This window comes from Scylla paramamosain, chromosome 1 (assembly GCF_035594125.1).
Source record: "Scylla paramamosain isolate STU-SP2022 chromosome 1, ASM3559412v1, whole genome shotgun sequence".
Taxonomy (NCBI): Eukaryota; Metazoa; Arthropoda; class Malacostraca; order Decapoda; family Portunidae; genus Scylla; species Scylla paramamosain.
The window spans coordinates 295,001-317,500 of NC_087151.1; the positions used below are offsets into that span (position 1 = coordinate 295,001).

The 22,500-nt window shown below is 39.5% G+C and overlaps 2 protein-coding genes across 14 annotated transcripts in view; both read left to right on the forward strand.

Annotated features, from left to right (window-relative positions):
• The first annotated feature begins 8,993 nt into the window (after window positions 1–8,993).
• LOC135109340 (uncharacterized) lies at window positions 8,994–14,753 on the forward strand. 5 transcript variants are annotated; one of them, XR_010272679.1, is made up of 8 exons: window positions 8,996–10,122; window positions 10,487–10,603; window positions 10,819–11,071; window positions 11,497–11,604; window positions 12,019–12,155; window positions 13,820–13,973; window positions 14,171–14,360; window positions 14,626–14,753. XR_010272679.1 is itself a non-coding variant. In XM_064020818.1 (5 exons), exons 1-5 carry the CDS (start codon window positions 10,115–10,117, stop codon window positions 12,115–12,117), a joined length of 585 nt encoding a protein of 194 aa, XP_063876888.1. In that variant the 5' UTR covers window positions 8,994–10,114; the 3' UTR covers window positions 12,118–13,246. The 5 variants fall into 5 exon arrangements, 1 of the variants encoding a protein (XP_063876888.1); XR_010272705.1 differs by lacking the exon at window positions 14,626–14,753 and having other exon boundaries at window positions 8,994–10,122; window positions 13,869–13,973; window positions 14,171–14,470; XR_010272676.1 differs by lacking the exon at window positions 14,626–14,753 and having other exon boundaries at window positions 14,171–14,470.
• An 858-nt stretch (window positions 14,754–15,611) lies between these two features.
• The window catches only part of LOC135108993 (uncharacterized), a 9,122-nt gene continuing 2,233 nt past the window's right edge, over window positions 15,612–22,500 (forward strand). Inside the window, exons 1-10 of one of the 9 annotated variants that reach the window (XM_064020286.1) lie at window positions 15,612–15,751; window positions 16,653–16,783; window positions 16,985–17,125; window positions 17,214–17,426; window positions 18,403–18,548; window positions 18,641–18,893; window positions 19,524–19,727; window positions 20,083–20,190; window positions 20,747–20,869; window positions 22,257–22,500. The exon at window positions 22,257–22,500 is cut by the window's right edge and continues 2,233 nt beyond it. In XM_064020286.1, coding sequence (XP_063876356.1) covers window positions 18,798–18,893; window positions 19,524–19,727; window positions 20,083–20,190; window positions 20,747–20,821 — 483 coding nt within the window. In that variant the 5' untranslated portion in view covers window positions 15,612–15,751; window positions 16,653–16,783; window positions 16,985–17,125; ... (1 more) ...; window positions 18,403–18,548; window positions 18,641–18,797 and the 3' untranslated portion in view covers window positions 20,822–20,869; window positions 22,257–22,500. The other 8 variants (XM_064020201.1, XM_064020625.1, XM_064020545.1 and 5 more) reach the window with 8 other exon arrangements.

Consider the following 22,500-nt stretch of genomic DNA (forward strand, 5'->3'; position numbering starts at 1 on the left):
TAACCAGTATTCTCAATCATTCATCCCTTTCTCTGGTAAACTCTGGAACTCCCTGCCTGCTTCTGTATTTCCACCTTCCTATGACTTGAATTCCTTCAAGAGGGAGGTTTCAAGACACTTATTCATCAATTTTTGACCACTGCTTTGATCCTTTTATGGGACTGACATTTCAGTGGGCATTTTTTTTATTGGATTTTTGTTGCCCTTTGCCAGTGTCACTCCTACTTAAAAAAAAAGGCCCTTGTACAGAGTTAGCAGCTGGGGGGGGTGAGAAAAACTGGCAGAGATATCTCAGAATGCCTAACTTCATAGAAGCTGTTTTAGCTAGAGATGAGATGTGAAGTTTCCAGTTCAGATTATAAGTAAAGGACAGACCGAGGATGTTCAGTGTGGAAGAGGGGGACAGTTGAGTGTCATTGAAGAAGAGGGGATAGTTGTCTGGAAGGTTGTGTTGAGTTGATAGATGGAGAATTGAGTTTTTGAGGCATTAAACAATACCAAGTTTGCTCTGCCCCAATCAGAAATTTTAGAAAGATCAGAAGTCAGGCATCCTGTGGCTTTCCTTCATGAAATGTTTACCTCCTGAAGGGTTGGACGTCTATGAAAAGATGCGGAAAAGTGCAGGGTGGTGTCATCAGCGTAGGAGTGGATAGGACAAGAAGTTTGGTTTAGAAGGTCATTGATGAATAATAAGAAGAAAGTGGGTGACAGGACAGAACCCTGAGGAACACCACTGTTAATAGATTTAGAAGAACAGTGACCGTCTACCACAGCAGCAATAGAACGGTCAGAAAGGAAACTTGAGATGAAGTTACAGAGAGAAGGATAGAAACCGTGGGAGGGTAGTTTGGAAATGAAAGCTTTGTGCCAGACTCTATCAAAAGATCAAAAGCTTTTATTATGTCCAAGGCAACAGCAAAAGTTTCACCCAAATCTCTAAAAGAGGATGACCAAGACTCAGTAAGGAAAGCCAGAAGATCACCAGTAGAGTGGCCTTGACGGAACCCATACTGGCGATCAGATAGAAGGTTGTGAAGTGATAGATGTTTAACAATCTTCCTGTTGAGGATAGATTCAAAAACTCTAGATAGGCAGGAAATTAAAGCAATAGGACGGTAGTTTGAGGGATTAGAACGGTCACCCTTTTTAGGAACAGGTTGAATGTAGGCAAACTTCCAGCAAGAAGGTAAGGTAGATGTTGACAGAGAGCTGAAAGTGTTTGACTAGGCAAGGTGCAAGCACGGAGGCACAGTTTCGGAGAACAATAGGAGGGACCCCATCAGGTCCATAAGCCTTAGAAATAGATGTGATGGCATTGGTGCCTTCTGGTTGAAATAAAGGAGGGGAAGAAGAAGAAGGAAAGTTATTGGAGATATTTTTTGGCTAGATGCCAGAAGTCACGAGGGGAGTTAGATCTTGAAAGATTTTGACACTTTCTGTTAATGAAGGAGTTTTTGGCTGGTTGGAGAACTGACTTGGCATGGTTCTGGGCAGAAATATAAAGTGCATGAGATTCTGCTGATGGAAGGCTTATATATATATATATATATATATATATATATATATATATATATATATATATATATATATATATATATATATATATATATATATATATATATATATATATATATATATATATATATATATATATATATATATATATATATATATATATATATATATATATATATATATATATATATATATATATATATATATATATATATATATATATATATATATATATATATATATATATATATATATATATATATATATATATATATATATATATATATATATATATATATATATATATATATATATATATATATATATATATATATATATATATATATATATATATATATATATATATATATATATATTATATATATATATATATATATATATATATATATATATATATATGAATGATTCAATCTTTTATGAAAACACACAAGACAAATTTCATGTAAGTTACGTGACCAATAAATAAATATTATGATTATTATTATTATTTATTAAAAGTTTGTTTTATTATTATTAAAAGTTTGTTATTATTATTAAAAGTTTGAGTCTTGGTCATCCTCTTTTAGAGATTTTGCTGAAACTTTTAATAATAATAATATTTATTTATTGGTCACGTAACATACATGAAATTTGTCTTGTGTGTTTTGATAAAAGATTGAATCTTTCATACAAGGTCTAAAACTAACAGGTCTTATTAATCTAAAATATTCATACTCACACGATTAAAACATAAAAAGATAACTGGTACATAAAAAGATAACTGGTAACTGGTTCCCAAGTCTTAGTATAGTTAGCTATGATATGTTGAGAGGGCCATTATTTAAAATTGTGATACTTGCCGGCACAAAGGACTTACACAATCGGGCTGTTTTACATTTTGATGATCTCAGCCTTTTCCCTTAGGGTAACTTTTGGTAATGGCCATTCAGTGGATGTGTTACCTCATTGATAATTACTTCGCATCTTTGTGGAGAGAACTTTCTGTATATATCCATCAATGAATTGATATTTTTTACGCCTAATTTTGCACAGTTTTTGATTAATCGGGTTAGTTTATTTTTAGAATCAGAGCTACAATTACCATACCAACATGTGATGGAAAATGAAATGACTGACTGCACTACTGCTGTATAGAATAACTGCATAATTTTAGTGTTAATCTTAAGTTTCTTAAGTTTCCTCATGAAATGCATTCTAGAATTAACTTTTTTATATATTGCCTCGACATTACTATTAAAATTGAACCCATTTTGCTGTTGCCTTGGACATATCAAAAGCTTTTGATAGAGTCTGGCACAAAGCTTTGATTTCCAAACTACCCTCCTACGGTTTCTATCCTTCTCTCTGTAACTTCATCTTAAGTTTCCTTTGTGACCGTGATATTGCTACTGTGGTAGACGGTCCTTGTTCTTCTCCTAAATATATTAACAGTGGTGTTCCTCAGGGTTCTGTCCTGTCACCCACTCTCTTCTTATTATTCATTAATGATCTTCTAAACCAAACTTCTTGTCCTATCCACTCCTACGCTGATGATACCACCCTGCACTTTTCCACGTCTTTTCATAGATGTCCAACCCTTAAGGAGGTAAACATATCACGCAGGGAAGCCACAGAACGCCTGACTTCTGATCTTTCTAAAATTTCTGATTGGGACAGAGCAAACTTGGTATTGTTCAATGCCTCAAAAACTCAATTCCTCCATCTATCAACTCGACACAAACTTCCAGACAACTATCCCCTCTTCAATGACGCTCAACTGTCCCCCTCTTCTACACTGAACATCCTCGCTCTGTCCTTTACTTATAATCTGAACTGGAAACTTCACATCTCATCTCTAGCTAAAACTGCTTCTATGAAGTTAGGTGTTTTGAGATGTCTCTGCCAGTTTTTCTCACCCCCCCAGCTGCTAACTCTGTACAAGGGCCTTATATGGAGTATGCTTCACATGTCTGGGGGGATTCCACTCATACTGCTCTTCTAGACAGGGTGGAATCAAAAGCTTTTCGTCTCATCAACTCCTCTCCTCTAACTGACTGTCTTCAGCCTCTCTATCACCGCTGCAATGTTGCATATCTAGCTGTCTTCTACCGCTATTTTCATGCTAACTGCTCTTCTGATCTTGCTAACTGCATGCCTCCCCTCCTTCCGCAGCCTCGCTGCACAAGACTTTCTTCTTTCTCTCACCCCTATTCTGTCCACCTCTCTAATGCAAGAGTTAACCAGTATTCTCAGTTATTCATCCCTTTCTCTGGTAAACTCTGGAACTCCCTGCCTGCTTCTGTATTTCTACCTTCCTACAACTTTAATTCTTTCAAGAGGGAGGTTTCAAAACACTTATCCACCAATTTTTGACCACTGCTTTGACCCTTTTATGGGACTGGCATTTCAGTAGGCTTTTTTTTTTCTTAGATTTTTGTTGCCCTTGGCCAGTGTCACTCCTACATAAAAAAAATATAAAAATTATATATATATATATATATATATATATATATATATATATATATATATATATATATATATATATATATATATATATATATATATATATATATAAGGAAGGGCAGGGTGGGTGGAGGAAATATGACCAACTCTTCTAATTTTCCCTGTTATTTGCAGATACCTTGGAAGGAAGGTGATGGTGAGGAACAGTGAAGAAAGATGACGGAGCAGAAACAGGCCCACACCATCCTGGAATGTGCTGCAAATAATCTTGGTTACCGGCAAAGTAAAGAGATAAAGAGATAGATAGATACAGAGATAGATAATTATTAGTAAGAGTGAGATTAAGATAGATAGATAATTATTATTAAGAGTGTTAGTTAGATAGATATATACAGAGATAGATAATTATTAGTAAGAGTGAGATTAAGAGTGAGATTAAGATAGATAATTATTATTAAGAGTGCTAGATTATTATATTCTTATTATATTATTTTATTTGTGTGTGTGGTGTGTGTGTGTGTGTGTTCTCTTTTCAGAAGTGTGTTTGGAATGCAAGAAATATACAAGACCACAGAAGATTCTATAGTGGTGGTGGTGGTAGTAGTAGTAGTAATAGTAGTAGTAGTAGTAGTACTTTATCAATATACAGGGCATTATAGAAACAATGAATGTAGTTAGGGTGGTGGTGGTGGTGGTGGTGGTGGTGGTGGTAATTTTCTACTACTGGCTCTAACAAATATACTAACATAATAACAAATATACTAACATAAATATTTATTATTTTTCTTTTACAGCTTATTTGATTTATTTAATTATTTTATTGGTGGGAGGGAAAATAATTTTTTTTGCAAATTTATTGATAAATTACATGTTTTATTTATATATTAAGTTTATTGATGTTATATTTCGCGGTTTTGTTAATTTTTTTTTTTTTTTTTTTTGGGTGGCTTAATACTGCTTTGTTTTGCTTGGTAAGGGTTCTCACAGGTGTCCGCAAGAGAGAAGAGGAACATTTCACCCTCAGTCAAGAATGAAGACTTCTACATATATTTTTTTTTTGGTGTTTGGCTTAATACTGCTTTGTTTTGTTTGGTAATGGTTCCCACAGGTGTCCACAAGAGAGAAGAGGAACATTTCACCCTCAGCCAAGAGTGAAGACTTCTGCTTCAGTCATCTAGGTCTCTTTAATGTAAATGTATCTATGAAGAAACAGCAGACAATGAAATAAATGTTTGTTTGTGTTTTAACTGTTGTTGTTGTAATGCTTCCTCTGACGCGGGAGGTTCGCCCTCTGGCAGTTATTGTTGCCAGGGTTTTTTTTTTGGTGTGAATTGTTGCCTTGATGGTCATTTTGTTTGCATGGTGGTGTTGTCGGTGAGGCCATCTGGTCAGGATAGGCAAGGTTGTCTTCTGTTACTCAGACTGATGGCAGCCTTTTCTTTATAGGCAATGGACGCATAGCCATGTTTTCTCAACGGGTCCTTTTCTTCCAGGCTGCCATGGGAGGACGGCTGTGGTCTGCTGTCTGTTTCCACTTGCTGCGGCAACGCGGGAGCCACAGGTATAAGGTACACCGGTCGAGTTGACCACTCGACCGGTCAGGTTTAGGTTAGGTGTGATATATATATTTTTTTTTTATATATATATATATATATGTCTTAGCTACATGCTTGTTAGGATGTATAATGCACCTTCGGGTGCACTTTTTTCCCTTTTCTCTCCCAGAAAGAAGATGTTCCGGGTTCCTGGTTGCAGAAGAAGAAGATGTCGCCGCCGGTATGCCAGTCGGACTAGCCATCCGACTGGCAGGTATGATTTTTTTTTTGGTAGGATCGCGTAATGTATATGTATATATTTCCGGATATATGCATATATATAGTGATCCATATATTTTTTTTGATGCATATATTTTGATATACGTCCTTAAGACGTATATCTGATGTGTGTATCAATTATTTATTTATGTCTTAGCTACCTTAACCCGTTAGGCATGTAGCGCCGCTGTGCGCGCCTTTCTTCCCTTTCCTAGCTAGTGTGTGGCAGGCGCGAGGGGAGATGGAGGGAAGGCGCGATGGCAGCGAAGGCGCGATTGCAGTAGTAGCAGCAACAGGTAAGCCGGTCGGCCTGGTCAGCCGATCGGCTTGGTTTAGGATAGGATTATTGATATATATATATTTATTTCATTTCATGTATGTCTTAGCTACATTTATGTCAGGATGTATAATGCACCTAGAGTGCGCCCTTTTTTCTCCCTTTTCTCTCCCAGAAAGAAGATGTTCCAGCGGCAGCGGGCCGGTCGGGTTGGCAACCCTGCCGGCGGGGGGTTAGATAATTATTAATAAATGTATGTGTATGTATATATATGTATTATTTATAATACTTATATATGTATACATTTTTGCTTTAGTGGGATTATATAACTTGTGTATATATATATATCATGTTTATATATATATAGACTTTGCATTAGATGATTAAATAATTTGTGTATATTATATACCTATATATATGTATATTTTTTCAATATACATAATATATGTTAAATATACATTGTCTAGGATTGATATATTTAGCTTTTATAAATATATCAGAGTATATATATACCTATATATATGTATATTTTTTTAATATATGTAATATATATGTTATATATACATTTTCTAGGATTGATTGATTGATATATTTAGCTTTTTATAAATATATCAGTATATATATACCTATATATATGTATATTTTTTTAATATATGTAATATATATGTTATATATACAGTCTAGGATTGATATTATATATTTAGCTTTTGCAGCTGTTGTGATGTGCAGGTGTATGCCTGGAGTGTACATCTGCATGTTGTGACAGTTTTTAACTCAGGATTTAGCTATGTATTGTCAGCTCTTGCAGCTTTCTAGGATGCACAGGTGTATGCCATGTGTGTACATCTGTAAGTCCTAGCGATCTGTATTCTGACTTAGGATTTTTATATATTTAGCTATTTTACCTGCTAGGCCATGCATGTCTAATGCACCTTGTGTGCCCAGTTCCTTCCCCTTTCTTTAGTTCTGGCGGGGGACCTGGGTGGACAGCGGCAGGCCCGGTCGTTCCCTCGTGGGGCCGTGGTGGGAGTGACCGTCAGGAAGCTTCCATTACGGTAATTATTTTCTCTTTTTGTACTAAATTTAGTTATATTTACGTTAACTTGATATTCATGTTTATTCATTCGTTGCTGTGGTCAGTGTTTGTGGCGTGTGGTTTTGTCTGTTTTTACCAGTATTTCACACTTTTTTCTCCGCATCAATACCCATTCTAGTTTTATTATCTGGGGTCTTTCAAAGTTTTTATTTTTTATTTGTATGTATTTGTTTGGTTTTATGAATGTTTGTTTATTTTTTGGTATCAGCTGTGTATTTTTAGTATTACAAATGTACTTTTGGTGTCATTATTGTACTTTTGGTGTCCTATGTTTTTTTTTTTTTTTTGGTGGCTTGCTTTTACAAGTATATGTATTTTATCATTTTTTAAATATTTCTTTTGGTTTTGTGAATATTTTCTTGGTTCTGTGAATATTTTTGTTTTATAATTTTACAAGTATTTTAGGGATTTACGAATATTTTGGTTTTATTTATTTATATTTTTTGGTTTTATGAATTTTTTAGTTTTACGATTTTTATTATTATTATTATTATTATTATTATTATTACTATTATTATTATTATTATTATTATTATTATTACGATTATTTTAATTTTACAATTTTACAATTTTTTTGGATTCACGTATATTTTTTTATCTTTACGGATATTTTTTTGGATTTATGAATATTTTTTTTGGTTACGATTATTTGTTTTAGTTTTATGATTTTACAATTTTTTTGGATTCACGAATATTTTTTCTTATCTTTACGGATATTTTTTTGGTTTTATGAATATTTTTTTGGGTTTTATGGTTATTTTAGTTTTACGATTTTACGATTTTTTTTACTTCCACGGATTTTTTTGGGGTTTTACGTATATTTTTTATTTTACGTATTTTTTTGGTTTACGTATTTTTTTTTTTGGTTTTACGTATTTTGCTTTTACAGATTTTTTTCTTTTACGGATTTTTTTGGTTTAGGATTTACGGATATTTTTTTTTGGTTTGCGGATGTGCGTATTTTTTTCCATTTGCGTATATACAATTTCTTGGGTTTACGTACATATAATGTTTTGGGTTTACGTAATTGTTTTTGCGTTTTGGTTTTTTGTTTGAAATGGTTCTTTTAAGGAATTGACTTATTAAATTTTTTGGTTGCTTTTTATTTATTCTTATGTGTTTTTCTCTTGTTTTTTATTTAGTCTTCACTCTTATATGTTTTGGTTTATTTTTCACTATTTTTTGGTTTAATTATTACTGAAGAGGGTATGAATTTTGGATATTGGTTCCCCTTTTTGGGGTTTTACGTATATTTTTTATTTTACGTATTTTTTTGGTTTACGTATTTTTTTTTTTGGTTTTACGTATTTTGCTTTTACGGATTTTTTTTTCTTTTACGGATTTTTTTGGTTTAGGATTTACGGATATTTTTTTTTGGTTTGCGGAGGTGCGTATTTTTTTCCATTTGCGTATATACAATTTCTTGGGTTTACGTACATATAATGTTTTGGGTTTACGTAATTGTTTTTGCGTTTTGGTTTACATATATTTGAGTTTTTTGTTTGAAATGGTTCTTTTAAGGAATTGACTTTTATTACATTTTTTGGCTGCTTTTTATTTATTCTTATGTGTTTTTCTCTTGTTTTTTATTTAGTCTTTACTCTTATATGTTTTGGTTTATTTTTCACTATTTTTTGGTTTAATTATTACTGAAGAGGGTATGAATTTTGGATATATTCGTTCCCTTATGCACTGGTTTAGTACATTTCTGCACAACCTCTCAACCTGGCGACAATGAGTGAGGTGGCGCCTCATGACACCCTCGCCTGTGAGCGAATAATACCTTGCTTGAAAAAAAGGGGGGACCAGGAGCCACAGAGAGAGAGAGAGAGAGAGAGAGAGAGAGAGAGACTATGCGTGAAGGACTGTGTAATATATATTTTATTTATTTATTTTTCACTTTAGGTTAGTGAGTGTGTCTGTTCATCCAATCTGTGCAACTTGACCATCCATCCAGTCAGTCTGTCAGTCACACATCCAGTCTGCTCACTGTCACCCATCCCATCACCCACTCACCCAGTCACTCACACATCCCATCACCCACACACCCATCTCATCACAGGGTAGGGAAATTCATAGGTAAATGGCACAGACCGTTAAGAATCTAATTTAAATCACAGAAAGATACTCTGGCAGTTGTCTGGAGGCTGGCTAAGGATGAGCTAACAGATATTAACTCACTGAAGAGGAGAGGGAAGAGTTAACTAACTGAGGATGTAGAGGCAATAGATGAGGGTAAGAACAATAGCAGGAGATATTGTAGTGGAGAGTTTTGGACAAGAAAGTGAGGAAGTGGTACCTGAACATGAGGGAGGGCTGGAAAACAGTGAAGGAGAAAGAAGCCCTATGGAGTGTGATGCAGAATAATATTAATAGCCTCATCTTGGGATTAAGCCAAATGTTTATCCTGATGAGTCTGGATATAATTCACCTTACAGAAATAAAATTGTGATGAGTTACAAGTAGAGAACATTGAACAAAATAGATACAACTTATGAAAAAGATCAAACAAGAAAGGAGTGATGTTTTTAGTTAAGGAAAGCTTCAAAGTGGCTGGATACAATGTGATGATGGACTAGCAGATGCATTAATAATTAGAGTCCAAAATATACCAGGCAAAAAGACGATTCAAAGTAACTGACATACCAAGCAATTAATTAGGGAAATCAGTCTTTGTTGACACTTCCAAAGCCTTTCAGTTTGTCGACCTCAGTATACTGTTAGGAAAAAGAGCGATATTAAGACATGAGGTATAAGCACTCCTGATTCAAAGGCTATTTGACTGATAGTGTGTGTGTGTGTCCTAAATTTTTCTTATCGTATGACATAATTATAGTTTTAGATCCTCATCAGTCACTGCTACATCTTGCAACCAGTATTTGGAGAACACAGTGAGAATAATTGAGGGTGGTTGCATCACCCTCAATCACGATCTACAAAACTCAAACGATGACCAAGTAAGTGCTCAAGTAATGTTCAGTGTGTATGTGTGTGTGCAGGAGTGGTCTTGCGATCATGTGCATTGTGTGTTTTTCATTATTATTATTACTATTATTATTATTACTATTATTATTATTATTATTATTATTATTATTACTATTATTGTTATTATTATTATTATTATTAGTAGTAGTAGTAGTAATAGTAATATTGTATCACGGTATTTTATAATAGAGCCTCAACTTATACTAGTCTTGCCTGAAAATCTCTCGTTTTCTATCATTCTCCCATCCTGCAGGCCTGAGCCCAGACAGAGACCCAGAGAAATGTAAACAAACGCAGAGTCAGACTTGATATACGGGTGAATTTGTTGCTTTTTAGAGGGGCAATGGATCTGTACATGAGTGAGGTGGCGAGGGGCGTGGCCAGGGGGCGGCTAGCAGCGTGTGCCACCAGGGAAATGTGTATGAACATAAAAAAAGGCGCCTGTCAAGAAAGGTGAGGCCGGCTGCAGCTTTTTATTTTCATTTATTTGTTTCCATCAGGTTAGGTTTGTATTAATTCAGTTAGGTTAGGTTAAGTTAGGTTAAGTCTCTCTCTCTCTCTCTCTCTCTCTCTCTCTCTCTCTCTCTCTCTCTCTCTCTCTCTCTCTCTCTCTCTCTCTCTCTCTCTCTCTCTCTCTCTCTTGCTTGCTTACTTTCATGTCTACACAGGTTCGTTTGGTGCAAGGAGTTGGCACAAGAGGCGTCTGAGGCTGTGCAGAGCGGCCGTCTGAACCTGGTGCCACAGCTGCACAGGAGGGCATGGCATAGCTGGCTGGACAACATCACAGACTGGTGTGTCTCCCAGCAACTCTGGTGGGGCCACAGAATGCCAGTGTACCACATCACTGCAGCAGACGGCCGGGAGGTGTGGGTGGCAGCTGCTCGGAGGAAGATGCAAGGCGGAAGGCTGTGCAGAAGGAAGGTACGTGTGTTTACCTAGTGTTAGTTTGGATGGTCTGATATATGGCAGAAATGTTTACTTTTTATTGTTTTTCCTTCAGTTGATATGCATTCTTTGTGGTCCTGTTCTCTGTTATTGATCTTGTTTTTGTTCCTTTGTCTTATGTGTTATCAGAAACTCAGGTAACTAATTGTAGGTGTGTAATTAGTCCATATTTTCATTGATATATAACTAAAATATCTGTTAATACTGTAAACTCTAGCATTACTAATTGTTTGATAAAAAGATGGAGATTTCAGAAGGCTAGTAATGTTTATAGATGCTGATAGATTGAAAGAACTGACTACCTGTGTGTTACCTCTCCTTCCTCTTACGTAGTTTGATATTAATTGTTACCAGTATTGCCTGTGTTATATCACCTATGTTATATCACCCTCCCTCCCCAGACTGTGCTGCTGCATGGCCTCCTGTGTGATGGTGGCGGCCACAAGACATCCAAGTCCTGGGGCAATGTGATAAACCCCCTGGATGTGATCAGTGGGGCGTCCCTGGAGGTGCGTGACTTGCTGGTGCTGGAGTGTGTTCTGTATTGATGTTCATTGGGTGTGGTGAGCAGTATCTGGACAGCAGTTGATACATGAATATTTGTGAAAGCTTCTTAGCAAGTGTATTTTTTTGAAGGAGCGCTGTAGAGAGAGAGAGAGAGAGGAGAGGAGAGAGAGAGAGAGGAGAGAGAGAGAGAGAGAGAGAGAGAGAGAGATTTTTAGATGCGATGGCAAAAATTGTGTTTATAATTCTGTTTTCTCTCTTTTCTCCCTTTCTTTGTCTTTTCATCTCTTCTCTTTTCTTCCTTTTCCTCTTCTCTGCTTCCATTTTCCTGCTCATCTGTTTTCTCTTCTGTTTTTTCACCACATTTCATCCCTTCCCTCGTAGCCTCTTGTCCTCTCACCACCCCCTCATGCCCTCAGGTACTGTGTGAGAGGATGGAGGGGAGCCTGAATACAGAAGAGGTACTCACTGGTATCAGGGAGGAACTTCCCCACAGGCATCCCAGAGTGTGGAGCTGATGCCCTTTGGTTCACCCTGTGCTCCACCAACTTCAATAGTCAGTGTGGCATAGATAGATGAATGTGTATAACTTTGTGGTGCATTGAGTCTTGTGTGGGGTAACTGGGTTGGTGTATGGATCAATGAATGGAGTAGAGATAAGATTTTGGTGAGTGCTCTTGTAAGATTAGGGTAGGAGTGCTTCTCGTCTCCGTCAAGGGCTAAGGTGTTGAGTGTTGATTGAGTGAGGGTGAAAATTGTGTGTTTTGGTATATGTAGGAGATAAGATTTTAATGAGTGCTCTTGTAAAGTTAGGGTAGGAGTGCTTCTCATCTCAATCAAGGGCTAAGGTGTTGTGTGTTGAGTGAGTGAGGCTGAAAATTGTGTTTTTGTTTTGGTATATGTAGGAGATAAGATTTTAGTGAGTGCTCTTGTAAGGTTAGGATAGGAGTGCTTCTCATCTCCATCAAGGGCTAAGGTGTTGAGTGTTGAGTGAGTGTTTAAATATATTTGTAGGAGATAATATTTTAGTGGTTCTCTTTCCCAACAAGGATTAACGCATTGAAAGATTGTTGTGGGTGAGAGTAACGGTGAAATTTGTGTGCTTTATCTTCGTATATGTAAGAGATAAGCTATAATAAGTGTATTTGTAAGGTTAAGGCAGTAGTGCTTCTCTTCCCCAACAAAGGTTAAGGTGTTGAAAGAGTGTTGTGAGTGAGTGTGAGGTGGGTGTGAAAGCTGTGTGCCTTGCCTTGCTATGCGTTTGTACATCTCTCATAACACTTCCCTGCCAGACCACCTGTGTGTGTGTGTGTGTGTGTGTGTGTGTGTGTGTGTGTTATATATAAAATATAAATAAATAACTACATTTCTACTCTACTGATGGGAGAAACACGCTTTAAAAAGGCTCTATTTGAAGTGGCACAGGTTTTTAAGGATGTTTTTCATGGTTTTAGTGACAAATTAACAACATTCCTACATAACTAACAGGAGAAACACTCACGAAAACCTCTGCTAATCATCTTTGTGGCCTTTGGAATCAATCGTGAAAGAGAGAGAGAGAGAGAGAGAGAGAGAGAGAGAGAGAGAGAGAGAGAGAGAGAGAGAGAGAGAGAGAGAGAGAGAGAGAGAGAGAGAGTGTCAGCTAAACCAATTCAACTTGATATGAGAGAAAATCTAATTATCTTCCATTAACAAAGAACTATCGTCCCAAACATTGAGTGCTGGAGGGTGCGTTCTGCATTGGCAGCTGGCATGAGCGGGTGACAGGAGGCGTGTGAGGCGCATGACAGCTTTAGTGACAAGTTCATGCTGGCAGTGGTGCAATATTATGCCCTCAACACTCTTTCACTTTAAGGGCTTGGAAACCACAGTGCCTTCAGATTTGTGGAGAAGTGTGTGTGTGTGTGTGTGTGTGTGTGTGTGTGTTTGATAGTTATATTAGTGGTTTAAATCATGCTGTGCTAATATCTATCCCTCTATGAATGTGTGTGTGTGTTGACCTATTTGCATGAAACAGGGGAAGAGGGAAGAGGAGGAGAGAAGAGGGGTGCTTGGGAGATGAAAATGTATGTATGTATGTATGTATGTATGTATGTATTAATATTTTCCCTATCATATACAAAAACACCCTTGAAATCCTATATAGAACTTGCCATAGAACACACTCACTCTCTCCCATGTGCCCACTCCCTCTCACCCACCCTCTTGTCTCCCACACAGCTGCACACCCCGTCCTGCAGCCTCAAGGCACTCACCTCTCCTTTTCCAGTCATGGGTGCCTTGCCTCCTCCTTGCAACACCACCACCACCACCACCACCACTGCTGCCATTACCTACGAGGGGGAGAGACTGTGATGTGGCTGCAGGTGGCTAGGTGAGGCATTGTTCTGGTGTTGTTGGTGTGAGGTGTTGCATTACCTTGAAATTCACAGGCCTTCCACAGCCTTCCCACTGGTCTCCTTGTCCTGTCCTCCTCCACACACCATCCACAGGCCTAACCTAACCAACCTAACCTAACCTAGCCTAACCTAACTTAACCTAACTTAACCTAACCTAACCTTACACCCACAGGTTCGGAGGCCTCCAGAGAGCTGCCCAGAGTGAAGCTTGTGGTATAGAGGGACAGCTGCTGATCATCAAGCTTACATAGTGACTGGAGGAAAGTGGGAGGAGCCTGGAGGGAGTGATGGAGGTACAGTACTTGGAGAAAATCCCTTCACCATGACAACTGGGTGTCTGCTGTACAGGCCACTGACCAATGGTGAGAGAGGGAGAGGGAGACTGGCTAATGGTGGATGAGAGAGAGAGAGAGAGAGAGAGAGAGAGAGAGAGAGAGAGAGAGAGAGAGAGAGAGAGAGAGAGAGAGAGAGTCATGATAAAGGATATTGAGCACAGACTTCACCACTTGGTCGACTCTGGGGGCCACGTTCTTCTGCTAGGGAAGTACTGACTGGTTGGTGGCCGTGGCTGTTCACGCACTCGCTCTTGCTGTGGCTGGCATGCTGTTCTGTCATCTCTTCTTCCAGGAATTGCTGTCTGAGGTTGTGTGTGTGTGTGTGTGTAGAAGCCATCATCATCAATCACAGCAGGTGATAATGATGGTTCCTGCTTTCATCGTCATCGGGGCTAGCCAGACCAACCTGGGGCTGTACTCTGGGGTGACGCTGTATGCCTCAGGTGGGTCTGGAGGGGCTGGGATAGTTGGTAACAATTAAAAAGGACTAGTATACACACCAACCATTACAAACACTATGTAATGCTGGTATACACGCACAAACAGACAGTTAAGACAGGTATACACTTAGAGACATATACAAACACTTGCTATTGGTTGTATATTCTTAGAAACACACACACGCTTACTAAGTCTGGTATACACACACAAACTTGTATACAAATACTGGGATACACTTAGAGACGCATCCATACACTTGCTAAATCTGATATACACACATAAACTCATAAGAGATGCTGGTATATGCTCAGAAATCTATACACATTAAGTAAGGTTAGTATACACAAACCTTTACATATATTAGGAATTTATGTTCAATGATAGAGATGACTAGTACTCTCTCTCTCTCTCTCTCTCTCTCTCTCTCTCTCTCTCTCTCTCTCTCTCTCTCTCTCTGTCTCTCTGTCTCTGTCTCTGTCAATCATGATCTACAAAACTCAGACGATGACCAAGTATGTGCTCAAGTGAATAGGTAATGTTCAGTGTGTATGTGTGTGTGTGTGTGTGTGCAGGAGTGGTCTTGCGATCATGTGCATTGTGTGTTTTTCATTATTATTATTACTATTATTATTATTATTATTACTATTATTATTATTATTATGATTATTATTATTATTAGTAATAGTAATATTGTATCACGGTATTTTATAATAGAGCCTCAACTTATACTAGTCTTGCCTGAAAATCTCTCGTTTTCTATCATTCTCCCATCCTGCAGGCCTGAGCCCAGACAGAGACCCAGAGAAATGTAAACAAACGCAGAGTCAGACTATATATACGGGTGAATTTGTTGCTTTTTAAAGGGGCAATGGATCTGTACATGAGTGAGGTGGCGAGGGGCGTGGCCAGGGGGCGGCTAGCAGCGTGTGCCACCAGGGAAATGTGTATGAACATAAAAAAGGCGCCTGTCAATAAAGGTGAGGCCGGCTGCAGCTTTTTATTTTCATTTATTTGTTTCCATCAGGTTAGGTTTATATTAATTCAGTTAGGTTAAGTTAGGTTAAGTCTCTCTCTCTCTCTCTCTCTCTCTCTCTCTCTCTCTCTCTCTCTCTCTCTCTCTCTCTCTCTCTCTCTCTCTCTCTCTCTCTCTCTCTCTCTGTTTATTTAACTTTCTGTTTAACCATTTATCGATCTATCTATCTCAATCTATGTAACTAATTACTTACCTAACATAACCATCTCTCTCTCTCTCTCTCTCTCTCTCTCTCTCTCTCTCTCTCTCTCTCTCTCTCTCTCTCTCTCTCTCTCTCTCTCTCTCTCTCTCTCTCTCTCTCTCTCTCTCTCTCTCTCTCTCTCTCTCTCTCTCTCTCTCTCTCTCTCTCTCTCTCTCTCTCTCTCTCTCTCTCTCTCTCTCTCTCTCTCTCTCTCTCTCTCTCTCTCTCTCTCTCTCTCTCTCTCTCTCTCTCTCTCTCTCTCTCTCTCTCTCTCTCTCTCTCTCTCTCTCTCTCTCTCTCTCTCTCTCTCTCTCTCTCTCTCTCTCTCTCTCTCTCTCTCTCTCTCTCTCTCTCACATTAAAATTAACTTAATAATAACCCCTTCTGTCCCATGTTAATATTCTCTCTCTCTCTCTCTCTCTCTCTCTCTCTCTCTCTCTCTCTCTCTCTCTCTCTCTCTCTCTCTCTCTCTCTCTCTCTCTCTCTCTCTCTCTCTCTCTCTCTCATTAAAATTAACTTAATAATAACCCCTTCTGTCCCATGTTAATATTCTCTCTCTCTCTCTCTCTCTCTCTCTCTCTCTCTCTCTCTCTCTCTCTCTCTCTCTCTCTCTCTCTCTCTCTCTCTCTCTCTCTCTCTCTCTCTCTCTCTCTCTCTGATGCAGGCACAGATGCAGCGTGGTGAGGCAGTGTTCATCCCAGGGGCAGACCACACAGGGTCAGCAACACAGGTGGTGGTGGAGAGGCACCTGTGGGACGCCCAGGGGAACACCAAACACGACCTTGACAGACAGAAGTGAGTCTTGCCTTGAGAAAACTAGAATGATAGAGAGACATGAATATACAAAACTGTGTGTGTGTGTGTGTGTGTGTATGTATGTGTGTATGTAATTTTTCTATGCAGTCAAAATAGTTACCCAGTTTTCTGTTTTCTTGGGCAGTAGACTGGGTACAACAAACTTACATATTTAAAAGACAAATTTTCCTTTTTTTGCAGGTTTATTGGTGAAGTGTGAAAGAGGAGGAAGGAACAATGATATTCGACCAACTGCGGCATCTGGGGGCTTCACTTGACTGGGACAGCTGTGTTTACCATGGATGCAGCGAGAGGCTGGCCTGTGTGTCTGTCTGTACATCCGTAAGCATACCTGTCCTTGTAACCTCTGACACACACACACACGCGTGCGCACAAACAAGAAACTTCACCAAAACACTTTTCCTCGCAGTGACGGAAGCATTTGTCTGTCTGTACGATGCTGGGCTGGTGTACCGCAAGGAGGCTCTCGTCAACTGGTGCTGCAGCTTTCAGTCGGCCATCTCGGACATTGAAGTGGACCACCTGCACCTGACAGGACCCACGGAGCTCGCAGTCCCGGGGTACAGCAAACCGGTCAGCTTCGGAAAGATGTATGACTTCGCTTACAGACTGGCAGACTCAGGTAGGTGGTGAAGGGGTAACTAAACAGGTGTACTGACTTAATTAGGTAATAGAGGAGGGACTTCACTTTCTCCAAGACTATTTGCAAAGGCCACAGAGATACCTAGCTGGGTTCTCAAGATTAATAATGTAGAAATGTTGTTAATCTATCACTAGAACCATTAAAACATTCTTGAAAACCTTTATTATTTCATCACGAGTATTTTTCAATGCCACAGAGATACCTAGCTGGGTTCTCAAGATTAATAATGTAGAAATGTTGTTAATCTATCACTAGAACCATTAAAGCATTCTTGAAAACCCGTATTATTTCATGATGAGTATTTTTTCAAGGCCACAGAGATACCTAGCTGGGTTCTCAAGATTAATAATGTAGAAATGTTGTTAATCTATCACTAGAACCATTAAAACATTCTTGAAAACCTGTATTATTTCATCAGGAGTATTTTTCAAGGCCACAGAGATACCTAGCTGGGTTCTCAAGATTAATAATGTAGAAATGTTGTTAATCTATCACTAGAACCATTAAAACATTCTTGAAAACCTGTATTATTTCATCAGGAATATTTTTTCAAGGCCACAGAGATACCTAGCCAGGTTCTCAAGAGTGTTTCTCCTGTTAATAATATACAAATGTTAATCTGTCACTAGAACTTTAAAAAACATTCTTAAAAACCTATGTAGCTTCATCTAGAGTCCTTTTGAAATAGTGGTGCTGAGATGTTTCAGAGCATAGGCCTTAGATATGTGAAAGGTGTATAATATTCATTGTGGTTCTTGAGCTATGATAGTATTTGTCAAGTCTTGCTAATGATGAACTGTAGCAGTACTGTTGTCTGCACTGTTTACCACCACAAAGACTGAGCTGTGGTGGTTTATAAGATGCAGTAATACCATTCATTAAGCCTTAAACTATTAACTGCATCATCACTACTGTCCTCACTATTAAGCATAACAGGGCTTCACTCCCCCCACAGGGTTTGCTGAGGTTTGAGGCGCGAGGGGCAGTGCCGTCGGCCCTGTCGGCACTGGGGCTGTACAGAGGGTGCCACGCCCACCCCATGACGGTGCCTCACTGCAGCAGGACGCAGGATGTCACTGAGCCCGTGCTGAGGCCCCAGTGGTGAGCAGATGGTGATGCTGAAGATGATACTGGCATATTGAGTATTATAATTAGCCACAAACACTTGCTTGCTTACTTTCATGTCTACACAGGTTCGTTCGGTGCAAGGAGTTGGCACAGGAGGCGTCCGAGGCTGTGCAGAGCGGCTGTCTGAACTTGGTGCCACAGCTGCACAGGAGGGCTTGGCATAGCTAGCTGGACAACATCACAAACTGGTGTGTCTCCCAGCAGCTCTGGTGGGGCCACAGAATGCCAGTGTACCACATCACTGCAGCAGATGGCGAGGAGGTGTGGGTGGCGGCTGCTCGGAGGAGGATGCAAGACGGAAGGCTGTGGAGAAGGAAGGTGTGTGTGTGTGTTTACCTAGTGTTAGTTTGGATGGTCTGATATATGAGAGAAATGTTTACTTTTTTATTGTTTTTCCTTCAGTTGATATACTTTCTTTGTGTTGTATCTCCTAGTGTGTTCCTATTATCAGTATTACCTTGGGGCAAAGCTGTACCAAATTGTAGTTTTTCCCTACAGTTGAGGTGCAGTCCTTGTCTGTATCACCTTAATTAACCTACTCTGGGTACCCTACTATATTTCTGTGAGGGAAAACTGCATTATTTTATATCATTCAAGTGTGTGTGTGTGTGTGTGTCTGTGTGTTTCTGTCTGTCTGTCTGATTTTATTCTAATTGGATGACCTGACCTGACCTGAATATAAGGAGAAGGAGGAGGAGGAGGAGATAGAAGAAGAAAAGAAGAGAAGGAAGAGGATGATAAAGAGAAAGTGTGTGTGTGTGTGTGTGTGTGTGTGTGTGTGTGTGTGTGTGTGTGTGTGTGTGTGTGTGCGCAAACCCTCATTAAAAAAATAAACTTCATGTAGCAATAGATGAATAAAAGTCTTGACGGCTACATTAATAATCGCAACTTTCCGTCTTCACCCTGTCCTCCTCCCCAGGCACTCACTTGACCTCCATGTCCACCCAGCAGGAGGAAGATCTGGACACCTGTTTCTCCTCTGGCCTGTTTCCCTTTGCCTCGCTGGGCTGGCCGGGTCAGGGGAGGGGAGAGACCATGCCTGACCTTGCTCGCTTCTACGCAACGACCTTGAAGACTGGTCACGGCATCCTCTTCTGGGTGGCTCAGGTGGTCATGCTGGGACTCGACTTGATGAGGAGGCTTTCCTTTGAGGTGAGGTCGTCTGGGTCTTGGTCTCCTGGTTCTGTTCTCTGTTATTAATCTTGTTTTTGTTCCTTTGTCTTATGTATTATCACAAACTCCGGTAACTAATTGTAGATGTGTAATTAGTCCATATTTTCATTGGTATATAACTAAAATATCTGTTAATACTGTAAACTCTAGCATTACTAATCGTTTGATAAAAAGATGGAGGTTTCAGAAGGCTAGTAATGTTTATAGATGGTGATAGATTGAAAGAATTGACTACCTGCTTGTTACTTCTCCTTCCTCTTATGCAACTTGATATTAATTGTTACCAGTATTGCCTGTGTTATATCACCTGTGTTATATGACCCTCCCTCCCCAGACTGTGCTACTGCATGGCCTCCAGGGTGATGGTGGCGGCCACAAGATGTCCAAGTCCTGGGGCAGTGTGAAAGACCTCCTGGATGTCATCAGTGGGGCATCCCTGGAGGTGTGTGACTTGCTGGTGCTGGAGTGTGTTCTGTATTGATGTTCATTGGGTGTGGTGAGCAGTATCTGGACAGCAGGTGATACATGGATATTTGTGAAAGCTTCTTAGCAAGTGTATTTTTTTGAAGGAGTGCTGTAAAGAGAGAGAGAGAGAGAATTTTTAAGGAGCTAAAGAGAGAGAGAGAATTGTTGAAGGACCTAAAGAGAGAGAATTTTTGAAGGAGCTAAAGAGAGAGAGAGAATTTTTTAAGGAGCACTAAAGAGAGAGAGAGATTTTTAGATGTGATGTCAAAAATTGTGTTTATAATTCTGTTTTCTCTCTTTTCTCCTTCTTTGTCTTTTCATCTCTTCTCTTTTCTTCCTTTCCCTCTTCTCTACTTCAATTTTCCTGCTCATATGTGTTCTCTGTTTTTCACCAAATTTCATCCCTTCCCTCCTCCCTCATACCCTCTTAGCCTCTCACCACCCCCTCATGGCCTCAGGTACTGTGCAAGAGGGTGGAGGGGAGCCTGAATGCAGAAAAGGTACTCACTGGTCTTGTATGAACTCCCCCACAGGCATCCCAGAGTGTGGAGCTGATGCCCTTCGGTCCACCCTGTGCTCCACCAGCTTCAAGAGTCATTGTGGCATAGATAGATGTGGGTGACTGTGGTGCTTTGAGTCTTGTGTGGAGTTACAAGGTTGGTGTATGGATGGGTAAATGAAGTAGAGATAAGATTGTAGTGAGTGCTTTTGTAAGGCTGGGTAGGAGTGCTTCTCGTCTCCATCAAGGGCTGAGGTGTTGAGTGCTGAGTGAATGAGGGTGAAAATTGTGTGTTTTGGTTTTGGTATATTTAGGAGATAAGATTTTAATTAGTGGTTTTGTAAGGTTCGGTAGGAGTGCTTCTCGTCTCCATCGAGGGCTAAGGTGTTGCGTGCTGAGTGAATGAGGGTGAAAATTGTGTGTTTTTGTTTTGGTATATTTAGGAGATAAGATTTTAGTGAGTGATTTTGTAAGATTAGGGTAGGAGTGCTTCTCGTCTCCATCAAGGGCTAAGGTGTTGCGTGCTGAGTGAATGAGGGTGAAAATTGTGTGTTTTGGTATATGTAGGAGATAAGATTTTAATTAGTGGTTTTGTAAGGTTCGGTAGGAGTGCTTCTCGTCTCCATCAAGGGCTAAGGTGTTGCATGTTGAGTGAGTGTTTAAATATATTTGTAGGAGATAATATTTTAGTGGTTCTTTTCCCCAACAAGGGTTAACGCATTGAAAGATTGTTGTGGGTGAGAGTAACAGTGAAAGTTGTGTGCCTTGTCTTGGTATATGTAAGAGATAAGCTTATAATAAGTGTATTTGTAAGGTTAAGTGCTTCTCTTCCCCAACAAAGGTTAAGGTGTTGAAAGAGTGTTGTGAGTGAGTGTGAGGTGAGTGTGAAAGCTGTGTGCCTTGCCTTGCTATGCGTTTGTACATCTCTCATAACACTTCCCTGCCAGACCACCTGTGTGTGTGTGTGTGTGTGTGTGTGTGTGTGTGTATTATGTATAAAATGTAAATAAATAACTACATTTCTCGACTGATGGGAGAAACACGCTTTTAAAAGGCTCTATTCAAAGTGGCACAGGTTTTTAAGGATGTTTTTTATGGTTTTAGTGACAAATTAACAACATTCCTACATTACTGTCAGGAGAAACACTCACGAAAACCTCTGCTAATCATCTTTGTGGCCTTTGGAATCAATCGTGAGAGAGAGAGAGAGACAGAGAGAGAGCTAAACCAATTCAACTTGATATGAGAGAAAATCTAATTTCACTTCACAACCATTTAACTGACGTCACAAGGTAGACAACGAGACGCTCACGCCACCAGCTCCACATCAGTTCACAGCTGGCCTCCACGCAGTCCAGACCTCTCCTGCTCCAGTTAGTTTTTCACCTTTCACCGACTTTTTCCACGTAGCCTGGTAAGCCTTCACCTTCCGACGAACCGTCCCTTCTTGGTGGAAGTAACATATATGATCCATGGACATATATTGTTCGCCTTGTGTGTTTGAAAGGCTTTTATGTGACACGGTACTGTTTCTTTTTGTTCAGACCGATGTCGGACCAGAACGAGGCTCACGGAACGCCAAGGCGTTCGTCATCGTCGTCCTCTGAGAAGAAGAGACGTGAGAAAGACTCTGTGCCTTTACCGGCCAGTAAAAGGAGGGCCACCCAGGACATGGGAGTGAAGGACGGCCCGAGTCAACCACGGCCCGAGTGTGGTTCACCACCAGCTGTGGCCGGCCCAAGTCACGCCAACACAACAACCGAGTGCTCGTCTGGCGGTGAAACTATC

What these genes read in the sequence shown, in the direction of transcription:
- LOC135109340 (XM_064020818.1), top strand. An exon ending in AAAGGCGCCTGTCAAGAAAG is followed by an intron (nt 10,604 to 10,818) that starts GTGAGGCCGGCT and finishes ATGTCTACACAG; the next exon opens with GTTCGTTTGGTGCAAGGAGT. An exon ending in TCAGTGGGGCGTCCCTGGAG is followed by an intron (nt 11,605 to 12,018) that starts GTGCGTGACTTG and finishes TCATGCCCTCAG; the next exon opens with GTACTGTGTGAGAGGATGGA.